The sequence below is a fragment of the Solanum pennellii genome, chromosome 7 (assembly GCF_001406875.1).
Source record: "Solanum pennellii chromosome 7, SPENNV200".
Lineage (NCBI taxonomy): Eukaryota > Viridiplantae > Streptophyta > Magnoliopsida > Solanales > Solanaceae > Solanum > Solanum pennellii.
The window spans coordinates 37991081-38013090 of NC_028643.1; the positions used below are offsets into that span (position 1 = coordinate 37991081).

Below are 22010 nucleotides of genomic sequence, written 5' to 3' on the forward strand. Positions count from 1 at the left end.
TTCTTGGATCTCGCCAGAAATGAAGTTGTTGTTCGCTGGTTATTGGAATAGAGCTCACGATGGTCTGAGGTTTTGGGTGTTGTGATATGCTAAGGCTTTAGCTCATGTCCCCGACATCATGAGTTTGCTAGAGATGAGGGTGAAGAGGTGTGTTGATCGGTTTAGTGGAGTGAATTGTTGGTTCGTTGCCGAAAAAAGGAAAAGGGTTTTTGGGTGTGGTGGCTGGCTGGTCTAGAAAAGAGAAAAGGTTCGTTTGAGTATTGTTATATTCTGGTTGTAACCGTTGATTAGGAAAAATGGTGGAGGTCAATATTTTGGCCGGAGAAGAAAGAAAAAGATGGGTGCTTTGTCTTGCATCTGTGAGTTTCGGTGGTGGTGGGACCAAACAAAAATATGAAATTCTGAAAAAAGAAAAATTCACCATCCCTTGCTTCGACACCAAATAAAAACATAAATAGAAAATTTTAAAACAATCTCTGTACAATATCATTTCACTAAATTCGTAGGTCAAAAGCAAATAAAATTTCTATGTATGCAAATCTTATCTGTATTTAAATATATTTATGAATTGTGCTAAAAGATATCAAAATGAATATTTGCAAAGGTAACCAATGAAATTTGACAAAAAAATGGTGATTTGATTAAACTGGAAAAGTATTTTGAACATATTTAACCAACTATGATCAGAATAATGTAACAAAATAAAACGATGAAAATCCTAATATTTTGAGAAATAAGGACGATTATCAATAAATTAAATTAAAATCGCAAAATATGTATTTTGAACTATTTAATGAATAACATTTTTAAAAATAACTTAATTTGGAAAATATCAAACTAAAATTTGATGTCAACAAATATCATACTCTGTTACTATCAATGGCAAGCCCTCAAAACCCTTTGCAACTAGAAAAAGACTAAGAAAGGGGACCTTTGTCCCCATTCTTGTTTATCTTGGTAATGAAATACCTTAACTGAATGTTGAGAAAATTCCGTGCTACTCCAAATTTAATTTTCACTCAAAGTGAGCAAAATTGAAATTAATTCAACTTAGATTCGCACACATTTTACTATTGTTATGTAAAGATGATGTAATTTCAGTGAAGTACTTGAACGATCAGTTTCCAAGTTTCTCCCAAGCCTCTGGTCTGATTGCAAATCAGGCTCAAAGTTCTGTGTATCATGGGGGTGTATCTGATGAGCTGCAATATAAGATTTTAGAGTTGCTGAGTTTTTGTCAAGAGTGATCTCCCCATTAAATATTTGGGCTTACCATTGAGCACAAAGAGGATATCCATTATTCAATGGCAACCCCTAATTATGAAGATGCTAGCATAGATAAAATCATAAATCTCAAAATTCTTATCATATGCTTGGAGAACCCAATTAATCAACTCCCTGTTGTTTTTTATACGAATTTTCTGGGGTTAATTTTTGTGTTATAAAAAAAGTGGTGAAAGTTATCAAAACAATATGTAAGAGTTTTTTTGTGGACTGATGTAACTAATGTAACTAAGAAAGATCTTTTAGCATTAGATAAAATTTGTCAATATGAGTATGCAGGATGCCTCAACATTCTGGATATTAAGACTTGAGATAAGAGTATAATTGTAGATTATTATGGAACATTTGTTAGAAAGACCAGAGACCTACTTAGATACACTATTATTTTGGAAAGACAGAGAACTAGACATACTAAAACAATTAGTCTAGATAGTGCAAAAAATCCTAATAAATATTAAATATACAACAGGAGTTAGTATGACTGAACTATGTAATCACAAACAATTCTCTATCAAAATGTTTTACCTCAAACTCAAGGGTGGTTCGATAAATGGAATGGAGGAGATTGATTTGCAACATCCTGAGATTAGCAAAGTGAATTAATATACTTATATTAATTGCTCTATCAAAATTATATATTAGAGACAAATCGCTAAGATGGGGATGCAGGTTGAACTCTCTTGCCTATTATGTAATGAAGTTGATGAATTTCTTCCCATCTGTTCTTCTCTTGCTTAATATCTGCACAAGTTTGACATAAAATTCTAGTATGACTTGGATTCAACAAGGTGTCCTAGAATTTGAGACTTTGAACTATCGTAAGCTACTGCATGAGCTATCGCATATACAAAGACAAAAAATAGTAAAGATAATGTATATAAATTGTATATGCAATAACTATTTACCATCTATATATGAAAGAAAAGAAACATGCATATTTTTCAATTTTAATAGAAGCAACAACTAGTGAAGAGGATTGTTAAATCAAATTATAAAAGAGATACACTCCAAAGAAATATACAAAATTAATGAAAGTAACAAGCTAGAACCTAGCTTGAAGATCACAATTACTACTCTCCAAAGAAATATACAAAATTAATGAAAGTAACAAGCTAGAACCTAGCTTGAAGATCACAATTACAACTCTCGCTAAGAGTAAATGATGAGGTGAAAGTTGTGGAGTAGGCCCCACCCTGCTCCACATAGATTCGATCCGCATGAATCCACTTATATAATTTTTTTTAAATATTTTTTTTAAAGTTATGTTCGATATTAAAAGTAAAATTAATAAAAATAAATTTATATTTTATTAAGCTCTATTAATTTATGGATAATGAGTTAAAATTTTATTTTTTAGAGATCAATTGGAAAATACGTAAGAAATTGAATTAGTTTTTATTTAACTATTTTCATTTACTATCTTGAATATTTTAGTAGTTTTAAAGAAATTATCTTCATAAATAATGATCTATCATTCTTATATCATATACAAATTAAAATTAAAGTAAATTTGAATCCACATAAAATTACATATATCTGCAATCCACCCATCTGACATTAATTTTTAAAAAATCAACTTCAACTTATATATAATCTTTAACCCATCCCGCTCCGCAAAGGGTTAATCAGCCTCCATCCAGTCCCGCCTCATTGGTTACAATTACAATGGTTCTTTGGGATCACGTTAAAAAAATTGGTTCCATCCAGTCCCGCCTCATTGGTTTACAATTACAATGGTTTGCTTTGGGATCACGTTAAAAAAATTGAGTGAAAATAATAATTAAAAGACGTGACTTAGGTTTGACCTGTTGGGAGATTTGGGGTGTGGAAACACCTGACGGAAATCACAAGAAGCGAATGTGAAGGAGGACCTTTTTGTACTTCCACTCAACTTGTCCCGGTGGCCGAGGCTCTGCTTTTTCTCTCTCAATCGGTTAGTTAACTTCAATCGGTTGCCACTCACCGCACCCTTTTCCTTTTCTCTACTTACAAGTTACAACCCTCCTTCTCTCTCTAAAACCCTCATCAGAGTTTTCTCTCTCTAACCTAACCAAAATGCAAATGCGAGTGCCAGTGCTCTTCCTTCTCCTCATTCTCCCTTTCTCTTTGCAATGCGTCCTCTCTGATGCTGATGCTGATCGTGATGTGAAGCCTCAAGATGTAAATGATGTCTTGATTTCTTCTGAGTTCAACTCGTCTAGATCTACCTTTGCTACAATGATCGATAAAGCTCTCGAAAAGGAGTTCAATGAAACTGACGACAAGACAGATGGTTAGTTCAAATTCGACTTTGCCTTTCTTAAATCGATCAAAATATGCATTGCGGGACTAAAATTGCATGTTTTTAGAGTAGCTATTTCTATCTACTCTGATTATAGGTTCTCTTTTAGGAAACAATTTTAGTAGAATTACTTTCTGGACTACTGATAGTCTTGTTACATATACGCTGCAAGATTTTCTGTTTTTTCATTTGCTTGTTTAAACTCTGATACACTTACTTGCCTCTAATTCCAGTGATGGAGAAAGTTTTGGTTGTGATTTAGGCTTCAGTAACACTCGTATCTGACCTTTCTTGATACACTTACTTTTTTAGTTTTAATTTCAGTAACTGATCACAGAAGCTTCAACAATAGCGTGGCGGAGCAAGAGGTTTGTCCCTAGTTCCTTCCAGTTTTCTGAAATTGACTAATAGTGAAAATGATTTGGACTTGTGAACTTCAAAAAATTACTGAAATTTTAGTTGGAAGAAGGTATTGTGATAGTTCTTCTGTTATCTGTTCCTTGAAATAGTGTTTGGATAGGGTATTTGTAGTCTGATTTCTGATCTGTGGCTTTAGTGGCTTGTTTGAGGTTGAGGTTTTTATTTATATATTTATTCACTAGAGTTTAGCTATAAATGGGAACTATTATTCAAGGATGAGTTCTCGGCTCTGCCATTGGAACATCTACTCTGACAAAGTACATTCTAGTTCTGATGGTTGTTCATTTCCTGTAAGTTTTGTTTTGCTCTCTTGGTCAATTAGCTACAGTTATGTGTTGATGAATCTTTTATTACCAACTGATTGAGCTTCTCTTACTCAACGGAGATAAAGGTTGGTGTTACGATGTGAGGTCCTGTGCTGTTCTGCTCATATTTGGACTGAAACTTCATCCCTGTACTCGGATAAACCAAGTTGTAATGCATGACAATGGTGATGCTTGTAGTTCAAGTTAGGCATAACACAATTTTGATGAAAATGAAGTAACTTGTTTTTCTGAGCTAAATGGTACTGTGATATTTACTGTCTGTTTATGCGTAGGTCCTGATGACAAATATAGCTTGTTGCTCTTTTGATATAGATATTTTTATTTTCAGTAACATCTGACAAGGGGAGAGATGTAAATCTGCAATTGACAAGAATAGCTAATTAAACATTGACTGCCTTTGGAGAGTAAAAAGAATGAAGTGCTATTATGTAGTTTATCAATTTATGAAATAAGATTTTTGATATTGGAGTTTATTGTTCTTATTCATAAAAGCTAGATACAGATGAACATAGCTGCTATGGTAACAGAAGATTCTCATAATTAGTAACTTGGATGTTTTATTGAGTTATTGAGCTAGTAGATTGTTTTAAAAGATGCACTATTCCTTAGCTTAAGGCTCTATTTTTTGCTTACCATGTAGCTTGCAATTTGAATAAGAAATGTCAGAGAAGAATCTTAGGATGTCTCTTCCCATTGTCTGATTGTCATACTTTTTGACTCTGCACCATTAATTCCACTATCATTAGTGAGGAATAATGGAACAATTCCATTATATTTATAGAGATTGGGGACATAGTTCGTATGGATATAGTTAGTCTTGCTTGGGCTACTTTAATGGTCGTCTTTACATTTTCCTTTCACTCGTAGTGTGGGGAAGGAGTGGACTCTAGTGGTCCTACTAATTGAGATAAGGAAGAAAACTGTATCTATTTCAATTGCTTTCTAAATGGTTGTGCAACACGTTTGGAAATAACTGTGACCTGTGACCTGATTCCAAAATTTACTGCCTCCATTCAATTTTACTTGTCCACCTTGGACTTTGCACGCCCCTTAAGAAACAATGATTAATATGTGTATTTTACCATAATACCCATATTAATTGATCTTAGGTCCTGGAAAATGTTTTGGGGAATACATAATTAATGTTGCGGGTAAAATAGGAAAAAAATATTTGTCTTCTCTTGATATATTAAAAGTGACGAGTAAAAGTGAAGATAAGTGAACAGAGGAATTATTTAGTGCAACTAAACATTTCTTGAAATGCTCCATTTCTCAGGCAGTTTTGGAAACTGTTGCAAGGGTCAAGCCCAAGAAGAATGAGACAAAGGAGGAAAAGTAAGGTTAATCTAATATTTGGCACACGCTATGCTACTTTCAGTGGTCTCCATGTTATTGGAAATTAAAAGACTGAAAATTGTTGGTATTACTGGTTTATATTAGGTCATTCCAGTTGCATGATGTTTTCCACTTGGAGAATGACAATGGAGCTGAAGATACACCTACCTTGATTGATCGAAAGGTACCTATTGCATCTAGAAAGAATTGGGTCTGGTAATAGGCTGCACAGGAGCATCGGTAGTAGTAAGAGATAGTTATGGATTCTTGACCATGATTTACTAACTGGTAGCTTCCCTCCTGTTCCTTCATCAGGATAATGTCTTCATCATGTCGAATCGCAAGTCGAAGTTTCCGGTGCTGCAGCTAGACTTAAGGTTAGCTATAACTCTGTCCATCCTGGTCATTTGAATTTAGTGAAATGGAAGACTATTATGTTAAGAGGAGCTATATTATTAAGTGAACTGATTTTATTGTAAATCAATGGGCAGATTGATATCAGATCTCGTTGTTGTCATTGTTTCTGCAACATGCGGTGGGATTGCCTTTGCCTGTGCTGGACAACCGGTGTGATAACTCATCCTTTGCATGCTTCTACTGCTAATTTGACAGCCTCTTTTCTTTTCTTCTACACTTGTGCTAATTTAGATGTGGATAGTATTTACTTGGCCGCGTTTACACATTTTAATTTACGCATTACCTGCCAGAAACAAGTAAGTCCTATCCTGTTAATATCTTTCAGGTTTTCACAGGATATTTGCTAGCAGGATCTGTAATTGGACCTGGGGGTTTTAACTTTGTCAGCGAAATGGTGCAGGTATGTTGATTTTTTGATTCATTAAAGTAACTTATATAGATGGTGTTATCATGTAAAATACTTTTTATTCATTTAGTAAACAAGATGCTATCAATCAACAAAAACCAGCACTACTATAATCAGCAAATGCCAACACTTCCCCATCGGCATGATCAAATGTTTTCTCAATGTCTAGTTTTCATGGACATTGAGGAAAAATTTATTTGCAATCTTTATTGCATTAATGTTCTGCCTCCTGTGTAAATGTTAACTTTGTGGTTGTTGTTAACTTCCCCATCACCATAGTGATTAGTGAGCAACTCAACAACAATATAGCAGAAACTTCCCACGTAGCTTATGTGCCTGAAGTCCTTCAACTCTATTTCTCTCTTCTCTGGGGAATGGGGATGCAGGCAATGTATGAGGCATTGAACATCTTTCTATGCTTGCAAACTGATGGAACAATTGAGTCAGGCTTAGTGAGTCCCAAACCCCTCCGATACAGGGTCATGGATAACCTATCAGGGTCAGGCCTATATGCTTTATGCCTAAACTCTTTTAAGAGACACCAACTCTTCCTCTGTGAAGGACCTCCATGACTAGTGTATATATACTTTTTGAAATTATCTAGTTAATTTATTCTTTAAATATTCTAGGGATGGCATCACCTTGGAAGGTGGCCTCCCTTCACAGCTTCTCAAATCCTCCCCGACTTGCTATACCTGCCGCGAAGTAGCAGACAAATTCGATTTTTTAATTAAGTTAGTCATTTGAGGAATCACATCAACAAAATGAGACATGTCACTAATGTAAAAGGTACAAGCTTTTTCCCAAACTGAATAATATGTCTGGGACGAAAGGAAAAAAAACATTAACTTGGATTCAATAGTTTGCCACAGGATATTACATAATTGAATACAAACCTTCTCCCAACTTGCTTGAGCCTTTTTAGTTGAGTGAGTGGGGATTCCTTGACTTTTGCACTGCAACTCTACCGAGGAAGCTTGAGCTGAGTATTATGAAGTAATCACTAGGCTTGAACTTTTTTTGGAACAAAAAACATGGAAATTAGAAATTCAAGCTTAATGCCTACCCAAAAACATCAAATCTAAAAGGCATGGTTGGATTGAAGAGAGATTCAGCAAAAAGGTCACCAAGTAACACAAAAGTCAATGAAATGGACGAAACGGTGAAGAAAGGAAGAGAAATCAACTGTCACACCGATTCAACACTGTTCCACCAATTGCTATCCCACAAATCCCTATGGGTAGCGTCGGAAGTGGTAAGAGGCCACCTCAGAAGAACCTGCCATGGAGATGCCGAAAAAGTACCTCATGCACTAGCGCGTCGAGTTACTGGCTAGCCAGAATCCTAGCTTCTGACGGCGCACATGGTGTCTGCTGCCAGAGAATCTGATTAGGATTAGGTATGGGATGATTACATACCTTGTGGTAGTGCTAGTTTTCGCACAACTACGGAAGGAAAAGTAGATGATGCAAAACAATCCTACAATGTCGCTGGAATTTGAGGCATGGTGATTGTCTGATTGTGTTTTCTTTTGTGTGTTTCTCACCAGTGCTTTGTTACAATGTGTGAAATAAGGCACAAGAGAAAATATTATAAAGATTCATCTCAACTATTGTCTTGCACCGAGCCCTATTTATACCTGTACTTTTCACAGTACATAATACATATTTCTTAATGTGGGAGCGACACTGCGACAGTAGTGGAGCCAAGATTTTTATTGAGGGGTTTCTAAATATAAAGATGTAAGCACACAAAAAAATGAAAAAAGAAGCACTGAAGTAAAAAAACCTTGAGCAGGTTCGAACACTTATGTAACTGCTCAACTGTTGCACTATATCTTCACCTTGTTTCAAGAGGTGTCAACAATAATATATATATACGTATCGAATCAAAATCTGACCTATCTATACAACGTAGGTGACTAGGTCTCGCTTGACACCCCACGGACAAGGGTAACTCCGTCCCTGGGGAGTGGGACAATAAATATAATAATAGAAACATGAAATATCTAACAACCTTCCTCTTGCATCATGGGGCTGCAACAAACCTTGACCATATCTACAAAACCATTGTTTTCAACTGCATATTCTCGTAACAAAGTGGGATTACCTTTGTTCCCAGTGTCCTTTGAAGGAAAATGATCTGAGAGTCTTCGGACGATAAACTGTCAAATATAGCTGAACTATTCATCCCAGTCAATAGAAAATAAAACTATATTTATTCTTGATATTGTTCTTATGACTTAGTATCCACTTAGCCCATGTTTAACTGCCACCACATGAAGGATGGTTAGCTTGCTCTTTTTACTTTAAAGTTCCTCATTATTTTGGGGTAAAAAGTTATCTTTAGATGTTAGTCCTTTTTCCTCAAAGAATAGTTAGTCTCTCAGGTCTGTTGCAGGTCCACTCAGTTATTGCACCTATCCCCTCACTGAATTGTATTGACTTGAACATGTTACCCTTACTGTTTAGCAGTATGTAATTTAAGAGGGCTAATGAGTCGTTGCATATATTTTCAGTGTTTTGAGATGCAAATTTGTATATTTGGAGAGCTGCTTAGTTGCCATCTTACCGTTACCACTTGCTGGAAATTGAATTTCTGTTCAAAACTGCTGCATTATGGCAACAGTCTAACCTCCTGATAGATTTGTGCTTATGGTTTTATGTTAATTAAGTTTTCTTTTGGATTCCCACCATGGAATGTTGTACTAATGGTCTAACGGGATATTCTACTTAGGTTTTCTATGTTTGTGTTTCCTAATTTCCAGTGGTTACATCATTCAGGTGGAAACAGTTGCTCAGTTTGGCGTTATTTTTCTTCTATTTGCATTGGGTTTGGAGTTCTCTACGGCGAAGGTTTGCTTTTGCTTTTCTAAATTAAGACAATTTTGTACTTTATCTCTCTGAGTGAAAGCAGATACGAATTTTTAATTTGTAACTGCAGCTTCGCATTGTTCGAGCTGTTGCGGTGCTAGGAGGGTTACTCCAAATATTTCTCTTTATGTGTTTGTCTGGTATAACAGCCTCGGTATGGAATTTCTGTTATCGCCTTTTTTTTTTGGGAGCTACCTGTTCGACATGTAGTTCAGCTCTGAGATTTTGCATTTATGAATTGTTGGCCTAATGTTGAAACTCCAATTATTCAAAACTGCGCATCTCTCTTATATAGTTCCTTCAACTTACTTGTAACCACGAACCAATGATACTTGCAGTTATGCGGTGGGGAAGCATCTGAAGGTGTTTTTGTCGGCGTTTTCTTATCAATGTCTTCGACAGCAGTGGCAAGTCGATGTCGTAATTGAATTTATCTTTCCAATCTAATCCATTGTACCATCAAGTATTTTTTTCATGAGCTTTTATTCAGTTTCCTGTCAGGGGTGAGAACTGAGAATAGCTCTCTCAAATTTCCTGTTCCTAGAGGAAAATTGAAAAAAATTCAGTTTGATATTTAAATTTACAAAGGTATAATTACGGAAAGCAGAATAAAAATTTCTACCAAGCATGCATGAATCACTTTCTCTTTTGGGTTCGGTACCCAATATCGGTTGCTTATACAAAATGTTAGGACCTCTATTGAGTGCTGGAAGACGGGAAGTAACCTGATCATAGGAAAAGTTTTTTGAATAATCTGAAAACTGGTGTATTGAAGAAAGATGTATTTTGATAGAGTAAAGTGTGTTAATAAGATGTGGAGTGGGATTCACTTCAATTTGAACATTATCACAATGTATGATGCATAGGCATTTTGTTTCTGCCTGTATCGGTTTTGTGCTTAACTTGCTGCTAAGAAATATGATTTGATGAATTAAAGAACCAAGAATTTTGATAGAGTAACTACAAAATTGTTTTGGGATTCGCTGACCTGCACCTGCTACAGATTCCCTCTCACAACACGTTTGCTGTCATAATTTGCTTATTACTGAATAGGGAAAATTGGAAAAACAGAGTAAGGGAATGCATTTTGAATGTTGTATTAGATATTATGGACTGTTATGTTGCAAATGCAAATTATGCTTTTTAAGTTTGTAAAGCTTCTTATAAATGTATTAAAGATCTTTATATGAATAACAGGTGTTGAAATTTCTGATGGAAAGAAATAGTGTTAATACCCTGTATGGGCAAGTCACCATTGGAACTCTTATTCTGCAGGTCTGTTCCAGCTGTCCTTTTTTGAGATATGTCTTTGACAAAATATTGGTTCGGTGCTATCTTTCACATGGATATGTTATACCAAAAAATAAATTCTATTCATCAGAATTATCTTATTCTTCTTCTTAAGAGTCCTTCCCTGATTAATTTTTTGAGATGTCTGTGGCTTCCAGGATTGCACTGTTGGTTTGCTATTTGCACTGCTTCCTATTCTTGGCGGTACTTCTGGTGCACTTCAAGGAATGTTTTCCATGGCAAAATTGTAAGCAGTGATTATCGAATGATTTCTGAATTCGGAATATAGACTCAAATCTATGTGAAACAACTATGCTGTTACATGTATTAAATATTTTTTTGTGTGTCCATATACCAGATGTTTGAATTGTCTTCTCTTGGAGGTGAGATTATGATATATATGTTAGTTTATCTGGAAATTATGACGCCAAACAAAATTGCTTTCAAGTTGATCTTAATCTTTTACCTTGTTTGACACTTTCCTTTTTCAGTAAAAGGTAGTTTTATTTATTTCCAGCAAAAAAATATTTGTTGGGAGGTATGTATCATATATCTGCATCATTACTTGTGTAATATGTTTAAAAAAATTAGTCATAGTCTTACAGTATAGCTGCATCACAGGTTGTATAATAAGCTAAAAAATCATTGTTTCCTCATCTTTAACTAAATCCATGTTGCACCAATAAGAAATAAAGAGATTGATATTTACTTCATTTAAATTATAGATTCTTTTTGCTCGAACAAGTTCTTGTATTTCCTTTCTCCCAAATGCACCGCCAAAGTACAGCTGAGGCTAAGCTCCAGACCTTAACTGAAGCTTTTCCCAAACCTTTTTCTGCGCCTTCATTGAAGTAGCTCCAATATAGACTTCGGCATTGACCAGTTAAGTCCCTACATGTTTAAAAAGACGGTCCAAAGCTGAGAGGTGAAACTGCACTGGTTCATATTAGTTTGACAGCTTAAGTGTGAAAACCACCAACTACTACTTAACTGACCTTTTGGATTTGTGCGAAACTAATAGAAATCAGCTGGTGATTCATTTTGGTTCAGGGTGGCATGTCTCTATAAGCACTTAGGACGTATATCTCATACCCACAACATATGTATTACAGGAGACATTCCCTCTTTCCTTTCCATAAATCTAAAGGCCAGTTCTGTTTATTAGTTTCGCTGCAGCACAACAAAATCCAAAAAGCACATTTCCTCATCTTCTTTCAATTCTTGTATGCTATTGACTGGATTAAACAGTTAAATGTCAATCTTGCCCCTGACTGCTACTATTCCTTTCATTGCAGATTAGTAGTTCTGCTCATATTCTTGACCATTTTGTCAGTATTATGTCGCACATGTGTACCTTGGTTTCTTAGGCTAATGATAGGCCTATCTTCACAGGTAACTTTGCATCTCTTGGAATAAAACATCCTTTATGTCACAGCTGTTTCTATGTTTGACTGTGATTTACTGAACTTTTTGCAGACTAATGAACTGTATCAACTTGCATCTGTAGCTTTCTGTTTGCTTGTTGCTTGGGTTTGTCTCCTTTTCATATCTATGAATAGAAAATGAATGGTTCTCAACCATTTTAACTCTTAGTATATCCTAGAAATGTCTTACTTGTCGATTAAATGTACTATTGCATCTCAGTGTAGTGATAAACTGGGATTGAGTCTTGAGCTGGGTTCTTTTGCTGCCGGGGTAATGATATCAACAACCGATTTTGCTCAACATACACTGGAACAGGTTTGTCGTCTTGTACTTTTCATCTGCATTTTGTTTTTCCTTGTCTCTCACTCTCTTTCTCTTTGCTATTGTTATGTATGCACACAATACTGAACTATCTTTCAAGGTGAAGATTCTCAATGACACCTAGCCTATCAAAATTTTGAAGATTATCTAAAGGGAACAAATATAAAATTGATGACATTTTAGTTTTTCAGAGAAGACAAGTTTAACGGATTCATAGATTAGAAAATTTTAATAATCATCTAGACTGTAATAAATAGAAGAGAATTCATTTGGTGGGCCCCAACTAAATTGGGATTAGGGACTTCTTTGAGAAATGGTAAATGTCAACAAGGGGGTGCTGGCAAAATATTTACAACATACAAACATAATATCCCTTCTTATTCTTGGAAGGTACTTTATGAGTTCTATCACTAGTTCAACATCATTTACAAAACGAAAAATGTCCAAACTGCCTTTGATATATTGGATTGGTTTAAAAATGCCCTCCGTTAACCTATTGGACCAAAAATACCCCTACCATTATCTTATGGTTCAAGTATAGTAGTATATCCCTGAATAATTAAAAAGGTCCAAATATGTCCCCTGCACCAATGGGGGAAGCGACGTCAGGGTGTGTTTGGACCTTTATAATTGCCTAAAGGGTATATTTAGACCATTTCAATTGTTCATGCTTGGAGCTAATTTTAAGAGTTGGGTCAAAGTTGTTACATATGAAGCTAATAACTTGGACTATGCTTGGTTCTTTTTTCTAAATTAGTTTTCCCAATTATAGTGTTCTTATGTGTTGCTTCCTTGGTTAACTTTTAGCTTCTCTTCCTTGGTTAATATATTCCTTAGCTTCTAATTGTTAGAGTTAGGTCAAATTAATCATGAGAGCGGACAACTAATACGTTCAACAGGGTTATGTGGTCGGTTTATGACTCCTCAATGCTGAAGTTGTCCTTTGGGGTGATCTCATTGTACCTATGGGGTTGTGATGGCGGGATTGGTCCATTCGATTTTCCTTGCTTTCTTTTGTTGCATTTTGCTCATAGGGTTGAATGATTTCTAACATATATGCGCGCAATTGTGATAAAAAGTTACTATTAATCAAATCCATTTAGTCTATGATTTTTTGTAAGTTGCTCAAGACTCTTCATTTATTGGGTCACACTCATGACGACACGACGTGAGTGTTTTGGATCGGGTAAAATGATTTTTGGTACTTTGGCCATAATCAGTAGAGAAATTTGTGACTGATACTCCACGCGCTCGTCGGGCAACCAACGAACCCCGGTGTGGAAAGCGCCAAGGTAAATTCAGTTATCAAGTTAACCATTATCAAAAAAAAAAAACTGGTTATGAAAAGAAAATTTGAGACTGATACAATGATTTCTGAAATCAAAACAAAAGGTAGGTTGAAATATACTTTAGGCATATGTTTTTTTAATCGTTAAAAGATATCTGTGCTAAACAGTCAGCAACTAGAAAAAGCTTTAAATATATTTACTGGTCTACATCACTCTTGAACGTTTAATGATTCAAGAAGTCTATCACAGACTCTATATTGTTATACCCAAAAGAGCAAGGATATGCATCAGTACTTAATAATAATTAAAGATTCAAACTTACTCTAATAATTCATGCAGTCCTTCCTTCCAAATAGTCCACCAAAATTTTGGCATGTTTTTTCACAGCTCTATTATTAGATATCTGAATTATTTTTAGCTGAATCTCTGCACCCTGGCATGCTCCATTTTAGTCTCACCATATTCAGAAAGAATTGTCATAGCTGGTCCGTAAGATGATGAAGCAAATCATAAATGATTGATACTCTCAGTCTAGTCTCCACACTGATAACAAACAATCTAGAGCACAACTGGGATCCTACTTTTTGGAGGTTTTGCTGGGTTAGATAATCCTCTCAGACTGCCAACCAAGTGAAAGAAGCCACTGTGTGGTGCATTTGTTGTTCAGGTTTGCTTCCATGGCCATAGACCCCTTTGCTGGCCACTAGAATTGAAGTGGAGCTTACATGATTTAACTGAGGAGTGTGAAGTTTCCCATACTATGAATCTTCCTAATTAGCTTGTCATGGTTGTTATTGTCCAGACCTTGAAAAGGTTCTACTGTAGCCAGAAATTTAGCAAGCCTTCCCATTTTCCAGTCATTTAAGAGTCCTCTAAAGTGGAAATTCCAACCTTCATGTTCTCTGTTGGAGGCCAAACAGGACCTAGGCAGCAAAGTAAGTCTATAAAGGTCTGGAAATACCACAAACATATCCAGTGTAGTCTCACAAGTGAGGTCTAGGGAGGGTGGTGTGTACACAAACCTTACCCCTACCTCGTAAAGATAGAAAGGCTGTTTCTGAAAGACCCTCGGCTTGAGTAAAACAGTTTGAAGAAAAAAAAGGGAATATGAAAATGAAAGCAGTAACAACATATGAATGCTAAATACAAAGCAATACATAGCATTCAAAAAACATAGCAATAACAACAACGAAATAATGTGATAAACAAAGTACCAGAAATACTGGTGGTAATTGAAAAAGATAAACATGAAACTACGAGAATAGTGCCAAAACAGGTACAGATAATATCACCGAGCCTATTTAGCAGGAAAGAAGTGTTCGCTCAACTACCAATTAGCCTTCTACCCTAATCCAACCTCCAAACTCTTCTATCTAAAGGTCAAAGATACGTCATATCATGTCTAATCACCTCCCCAATACCTCTTCAGCTTACCTCTACCTGTATTTACACCCACCATCGCCAACCTCTCACACTTCCTTATTGGGGCATCTACGCTTCTCTTCTTCACATGTCCAAACCATCTCAACCTTGCTTCCCTCTCCTTGTCCACCACTGAGGCCACTCCCACCTCGTCCCAAATATCGTCATTCAAATTCTTTTTTTTTGGAAAATTAACTGGAATCATATAAATATCTTCATTCAAATTCTTGTCCCTCCTAACATGCCTGCATCCATCCAAATATCCTCATTTCCGTAACTTTAATCTTCTGGACATGAGATTTCTTAACTGGCCAACACTCCGCCCCATACAACAGTCGGTCTAACCACAACTTTGTAGACCTTACCTTTAAGTTTTGGTGGTACCTTCTTATCACATAAGACTCCGGAGGCAAACCTCAACCCACTCATGTCACCCCTAAACTAGATCTTGTACTAAGACCAGGTTGCAGCAAAAAGCTACAAAGAGATCTAAATTTAAGGCAGAGTTTGTTTCTAGATATGACTTCAAAAATATTCTTTCCAATTATCCAAATATTTCTAGATATGCCTAAAAAAATATTCTTTCCAATTATCCAAATATTTCTAGATGTGCATATTCTTTCCAATTATCCAAATATTTCTAGATATGCCTTCAAAAATATTCTTTCCAATCATCCAATGTATGCGACTCAACCTTAATGGAAATCAATAAGGAGTACTAGAGCAATAAACAAGCATTTCTTGTGCAATGAGCAGTGTGGGATTCCCTATCTGTTTTCTCATTCCAGTCTAATCAACCTGGCATAGCCCTGGTCAGGCTCATTGAAAGAAAATAAAGATTCTCCTGTAGATTTAACTTTCCTTATCTATAAAACTTTTTCCGCTCTATTTGAGCACTTATTCTTCAGAAAATATATAATATTCCATCTTTAGAAGTTGGGATAACTTTCCTTTCTATAAGACCTTTTCCGCCTTATTTGGGCAATTAATTCTCCAGAATTATATAATATTCCATCTGAGAATATATATTTTTTCCTTCTCTGAGGAAATGATTTTCTCTAACAGTTTCATAGAGCTGTAGGCATGTTGGAAGATGTGGGTTTCACATACTCTTGGACCTTGGTTATGGTTAGATTGTTACAGCATCTGCTCTACATGCATTGTTCTTAGCTTGGTTTTATTTTGTTTCAGGTTGAACCTATACGGAACTTCTTTGCTGCTCTTTTTTTAGCTAGCATTGGGATGCTTATCCATGTTCATTTTCTTTGGAATCACATCGATATCTTAGTAGCAGCTGTTATATTGGTCATTGTTATAAAAACTGTAGTAGTTGCGGCAGTTGTCAAGGGTTTTGGTTACACCAATAAGGCTGCAATTCTTGTAAGTTTTCCAGATCATATGAGGTCATAATTTTTGAACTCTTTTTGATATACAAAGCATCTATTTGTATCTGTTCTCCATAATTTTGCATTACGGACTCTTTTGTTGTATGGTATGCCCAGGTTGGAATGTCTCTGGCTCAAATAGGAGAGTTTGCTTTTGTTCTTCTTAGCCGTGCTTCAAATCTGCATCTAATTGAGGTGCTGAATTATTTAGCCCCTTCAATTACCATTTTGTAGTTATTTTGTGCGACTTGATGGTATCAAAATGGAATTACTAATAAGTACTATTATTTGTTTTTCTTGTTGCAACTCTCGATTATGCATAATCAATCATTGCTGAGTTATCTGGCTATTGATTTGAGATAAGTAATGAAATTCGGTCATGCTGCAGGGTAAAGTGTATATGCTGCTTCTGGGAACTACTGCACTTAGCTTGGTATGTTTACTGTTAATCCTCTTTTGTAGCAACAGTTCCTGTATCTTATATACTTCTGAGAGTGTTGTACGTTTTGCTTGCCTTCTTGCTTTGATACTTATTTACCTTTCTCTGAGTGATAAATTGACGAGAATCTGGACATGTGACAATGCATGTTTTCTTTGGGGAGGTAAAGAGCTGCTGCTTAAAAAAATATGGAAGACTTACGAGCACTACATTAAGGAGTCTTAGTTAGAGGCTTGAATCTAGCAGCCAAACTTGAAGTAAAAGTTGTTTAGTGCTCAAATACGCGTAGTTCAGGAAGAGTCTATTGAGTAGTGCTGAAAGTTGGCATGTGAAAGGGTAGTCCATTGAGTAGTGTGTTCAACATGGCTTGTAAAAGCTCAGTTTTAACCTGAACACTCCTCACTTCTTAGTATGTGTAGTTTGCAGTCCTTTCTGGGGGAGTCTGAATTTTGAATGTTTTATCCGAAGTAAAGATACAACAACATACCGGTGAAATCACACTAAGGTTGGAAATTATATTTGCAATGCTTTGGTGAAAGTTAGCAGCCAAACCTGGAGTAAGTATTGCTGCAATGTGTCTTTGACAACTAAACTAATAATTTGGTGATGAAGACAACTTATGAGTTATTAAATGGGCCAATATGGAGATTTAGAAAAAGGTTTCAACCGTAATAAATTTGATCTTCTATTTAATCTTTCATTTTTGTTTTGTATGCTAATATGTGAGTGCTCCAAATGAATGCTACAGGTGACCACACCTTTGCTTTTCAAGCTAATTCCTGCTGTTGTGCATCTTGGAGTACTACTGCGGTGGTTCTCGCCTGAAATTCCAAATGAGGTAACTTTTCCGGTGTAAAGAATGACTGGTCTTTTTGCAGTTCTATATATTAGCTCTCTTGGTTACATTTTCCCTTGAATACTTGCCTGTGTTTAAAGTTGAGATGTTGGAATTTTTCATCCCAGATTGGACCCAAAGGAGATATCCTACGTGCAGACAGTTCTAAGCGTATCAGTGTACTGATCCAAGGATCCCGTGATTCATGATAGTTGCATTTAAAAAAAAGCAACATCAAAAGAAAATCTCAATGTTACCTGATGGCATTCTGATGCTAGAAGAGAAGAGAGCAAAGGAAGTTGACTGACTGGACAGTTTATAATCATGAAGCTCTTATGTACCAACGTCAGGTATTCTTCTTTGATACATGAGAGAGGTTGCAGAATGTAGAGCCGTTGACCTATCTGCCAACATCTTCTGGCATTTATTTTTTGATACGTGATTACTTCCCAATTAGGTGCTACATACGATGATGTCCATCTGTCATGCAATTGTTTATATTCTCTAGTTCGATGTTAGTGTTGTTTTTTCTGGGGTAGTGTCAATATCAGTCTGTAAATAGATGATGAACACATGACTGTAAGAATATAGCTGTGTATGGAACTGATCCTGGAACTCTTGGGTGGAGAAGTCAGTGCATAAAGATGCATGTACTCCAAACTCCTACCTAAGTACTTAACCTCATTTTCAAAGTTTGCACTTGAGAATGAATTTGCTATTCTAACTAGCAAAGCTAAAGGAAGAACACAGATGATGAATTTACAAAGCTTACTTTTTAACAGATTCTTTCTATATTATTATTTTCTCCTGATAACCACATCGTTTGGGAAGTGAATTAGATTCTCTCACCATCTATTTGCAAGTGTATGAAACAAGATTCTATGTACTAATGACAGTATTTTCTTCCTCTTTTTTTTTTTTTTGTTGCTACAAGTGAGTTTGAAGTAATGCAAAGAAATCAAAAGGTAAATGCACTTTAAATATGGGGTGTCATTTTATTTCTGTTTCTTTTTTCGTATTTGTTCCAGCGGGCTGTTTTTTAGCAGTAGTAAACTGAAATTCCTTGGGTTCCATTTTATATAAGTAAGTTTGACTTGAGAGGATTTCATTAAAGACTTCTGAAACTTGTGATATAAAAATAAGTGATAAATATTTGTGTGATTATAAATCATTTTATTAACATTAGAATGAGTTTTTTAAAGTTACGTTACCCAACAAAAAAATGTCATTATTTTTTAGACGTGAACAATATAGATTCAGAGGAGTAAGAGAATGTCCTGTTCGTCCAAACGTCAACTCTTCTAAAAAGTTACTCTACCTTCAATGTAAAAAGCCCGTGCATCCAAATCTGTTACATTAACTACTCCAAGGAATATAAGTTTTTTTTTTAATCATTTCAATGGAAATAAAATGGTAGGATGATGAGGAATCTTAAACATGTGCAGGATATTATATGGCATTGAGGGTCGAAACGTGTCAAAATTTGACCTTATCCCATATATGGACTCATTCAAATTCGTCGTGCATATGTTTGTCTCATAGATACGACAATCTAACCCAATTTGCATAAAAGAAAAAGCTTTAAAGTTGTGGTCCTAGGTGTAAAAGTAACAGCTGGTTTGCAAGAGTGGGCCAAAAAACATAATGATGCTGCCATGCCATCCATTGTTATTTATTTGAGTGAGCCTTGGAATTGTGCACATCACAAATTACAATCATCTAGACCCATTACTCAACTAACATCGGAATAAGTCAGTCCATTTAACATGCATGGTAGCATATTTTCCACTTTAAGCCAAACACGCACTACGCAATTACAACATCTTATATATGTAGCTTGTTTGGTTTTGCAACTTATAATTTGATTTTTGCTATCACAACCAATTCAATGGTGTTTCACTTGGGGTAGGGGTCCATAGAAAACCTCTAGGCTTCTCATAAGGAGATATAAAGGATGACTTATAAATATGTCTTGATGAAGAAAAAAAAAGAAGCTAATAAAAAAGACGATTATTTCACACTTTACAACAACAATCGTGTTCCTCCTCTTGGCATAATCCTTAATATTGTAAGCTTAGTGCACTAACAATGAGCTCAATCGTCAATGTTATCAAATGCTAAAAAAGTAAGTGATAAAGTCTAAAGACGCTATACATTAAAAGGGCAAATAAAGCACGATGTTTAATAAAGAAAGAGACCATTAATGATTAAGAAGAATATTATTTATTTGTTCAAATTATGTAGACAATAGTGAAACACAATATTTGTTTTGATTCGTCTCTTTAGACTTAAAAATTAAAATATTTTTATTCTTTATCTTTATCTTTAATTGGGTAAAGGAGAAAAGAAAGAAGACCAATATGCTAACAACAAAGTAAAAGCGCATCATTTTTTAACGCTTATTTTGGTTTGGTTGATTTTTTTATTCTAAGTTCCTTGTTAATTTATAAATTTCTACTCCATTTTTTTCTAAAAAAGTCTAATTAATCTTTTGAAATGAATATTCCTATTTTTGTTTATTTTAAAGTAAATTGATTACCACTCTAAGATGAAGTAATTTTACATACGTTTACACTTATTTTATATATATATATATATTTTGAAATTGTTATGCAATTTCCTACTTTTATTATATTAATTTATGAAGTTAAAACTTATGCGTACCACTTTGAGTATCAAATAAAACGCTTTTATATCTTACGTTTTTTACTATTCAAAAAATGAGCGCGCATGTGGTGGTGGGTGGTTACTTGTTGGTTCAAGCGACTATTTCTTATAAAGTGAATGGACCATGGGATGTGACAATTGACAAGTTGGTAGCAAATTTATGTATTCTATGCTAAAAATAGACGTCTTCACAACAAAGAAAAAAGAGAAAAAAAACACAAGTATATAAGTATTAATAAGGTGCTTATTAATCAAAATTAAAGTGGTGAGTATTAATTAAGAAGGTTCCTCATCTGAACATTACAGAGTTATATTGTAGAAGTGAAAAATGCGAGTAATTGATTGACCAAATTGTTTTTCTTGATTTGTTCTAATACAAGGGTTTTACTCTATAAAGTAACAAGGTAAAAAGCAGTGTTAACTATTTTATGAATTCGATCGAATTTAGTAACTTTGGTTCTAATAAGTGATTTATGGAGAAAAAAAAATTGAAATAATTTATTGTTCTCATCCAGCTCGTTTCATAATTTGGATAAATTAAAAAAGATATTTATATTGTTCTACTTGAATAAATCAATAAGATACTTGAAATATATATACTAGCAAATAGTAATTACATGGTACAATTAAATTGAAACACATAGATTCATTAATTAGCTAGCATATATATATATATATATATATATATATACACACACAATTAAGAGGCAGTTGATCTGGGTTAGAATTAAGTAACAGGAATAGTTCCAATTAGGAAGGTATTTGTAGCTGCTACGCTTAGCTCCAAATCAAGTGGGGCTTTTTAATAAGATGACCAAATTAGAGTATCTTTGGTTGCTAATGCTATCTCTTCACTAATTGGACTTGTTGGATTTCCATAATCTCCCTTGCTTTCTTCCATTTTGTTTTTCCTCCTTTCCTATGTATCATTTCATTTCACACATTCAATTGCAACTAACACATGATAATAGTAATATTCATTTCATATTGAAAATGTTTTTGCTGAGTTTTAGAGTAAAGATAAAAATTTTCTTCCTAATGAGGTCTAAAGTCACAAAATAGAACGATTGGAGACTAACTATTAAAAATAAAAAAACAAAACAAAATTATTTATTTAATGAAAAGTAGAGAGTATATATATTCGACATACCATGTCAAAGAGGCTAGAACGACGTTTCTTTTTGTTGAGATGAGTTGAGTGTCTGAGGAAATATTTTTGAGCATGACTAGCTACTTGTGTTGGAGTCCTTGTTGTGACGAACTTCCTCGAAATTCCTCTCCAATCTCCTTTCCCTAGCTTTTCTAGTCCCATCAAGAATCTCCTATGTTCCTCCTCTGTCCATCCAACTGTCACGACCCAAAACCGAGCCGCGACTGGCACCCACATTTACCCTCCTATGTGAGCGAACCAACCAATCTAAACCTTAACATTTCAATTTAATATCAACATAAAGCAATGCGGAAGACTTAAACTCATTAATAAAAGACAATTCAATAACTTCTAAAATTCAACATCTATTATTTCCCCAAAATCTGGAAGTCATCACCACAAGAACATCTATGATCAAATTACTAAACTAAGAGTATTCTAAGAA

General features: G+C 35.0%; 1 protein-coding gene and 1 pseudogene across 2 annotated transcripts; one reads left to right on the top strand and one right to left on the bottom strand.

Annotated features, from left to right (window-relative positions):
- Window positions 1–3084: 3084 nt before the first annotated feature.
- LOC107026445 (K(+) efflux antiporter 4-like) lies at window positions 3085–18660 on the top strand. 2 transcript variants are annotated; one of them, XM_015227411.2, is made up of 20 exons: window positions 3085–3556; window positions 3878–3933; window positions 5588–5646; window positions 5752–5830; window positions 5962–6023; window positions 6138–6213; window positions 6389–6463; window positions 9253–9324; window positions 9413–9496; window positions 9681–9749; window positions 10540–10617; window positions 10791–10879; window positions 11928–12024; window positions 12109–12162; window positions 12277–12372; window positions 16281–16469; window positions 16592–16669; window positions 16863–16907; window positions 17662–17751; window positions 17877–18660. In XM_015227411.2, exons 1-20 carry the CDS (start codon window positions 3340–3342, stop codon window positions 17955–17957), a joined length of 1746 nt encoding a protein of 581 aa, XP_015082897.1. In that variant the 5' UTR covers window positions 3085–3339; the 3' UTR covers window positions 17958–18660. The 2 variants fall into 2 exon arrangements, with proteins under 2 accessions (XP_015082897.1, XP_015082898.1); XM_015227412.2 differs by having other exon boundaries at window positions 3086–3556; window positions 3890–3933.
- Window positions 18661–21115: 2455 nt separating this feature from the next.
- LOC107025494 overlaps window positions 21116–22010 on the bottom strand; it is a 4115-nt pseudogene continuing 3220 nt past the window's right edge.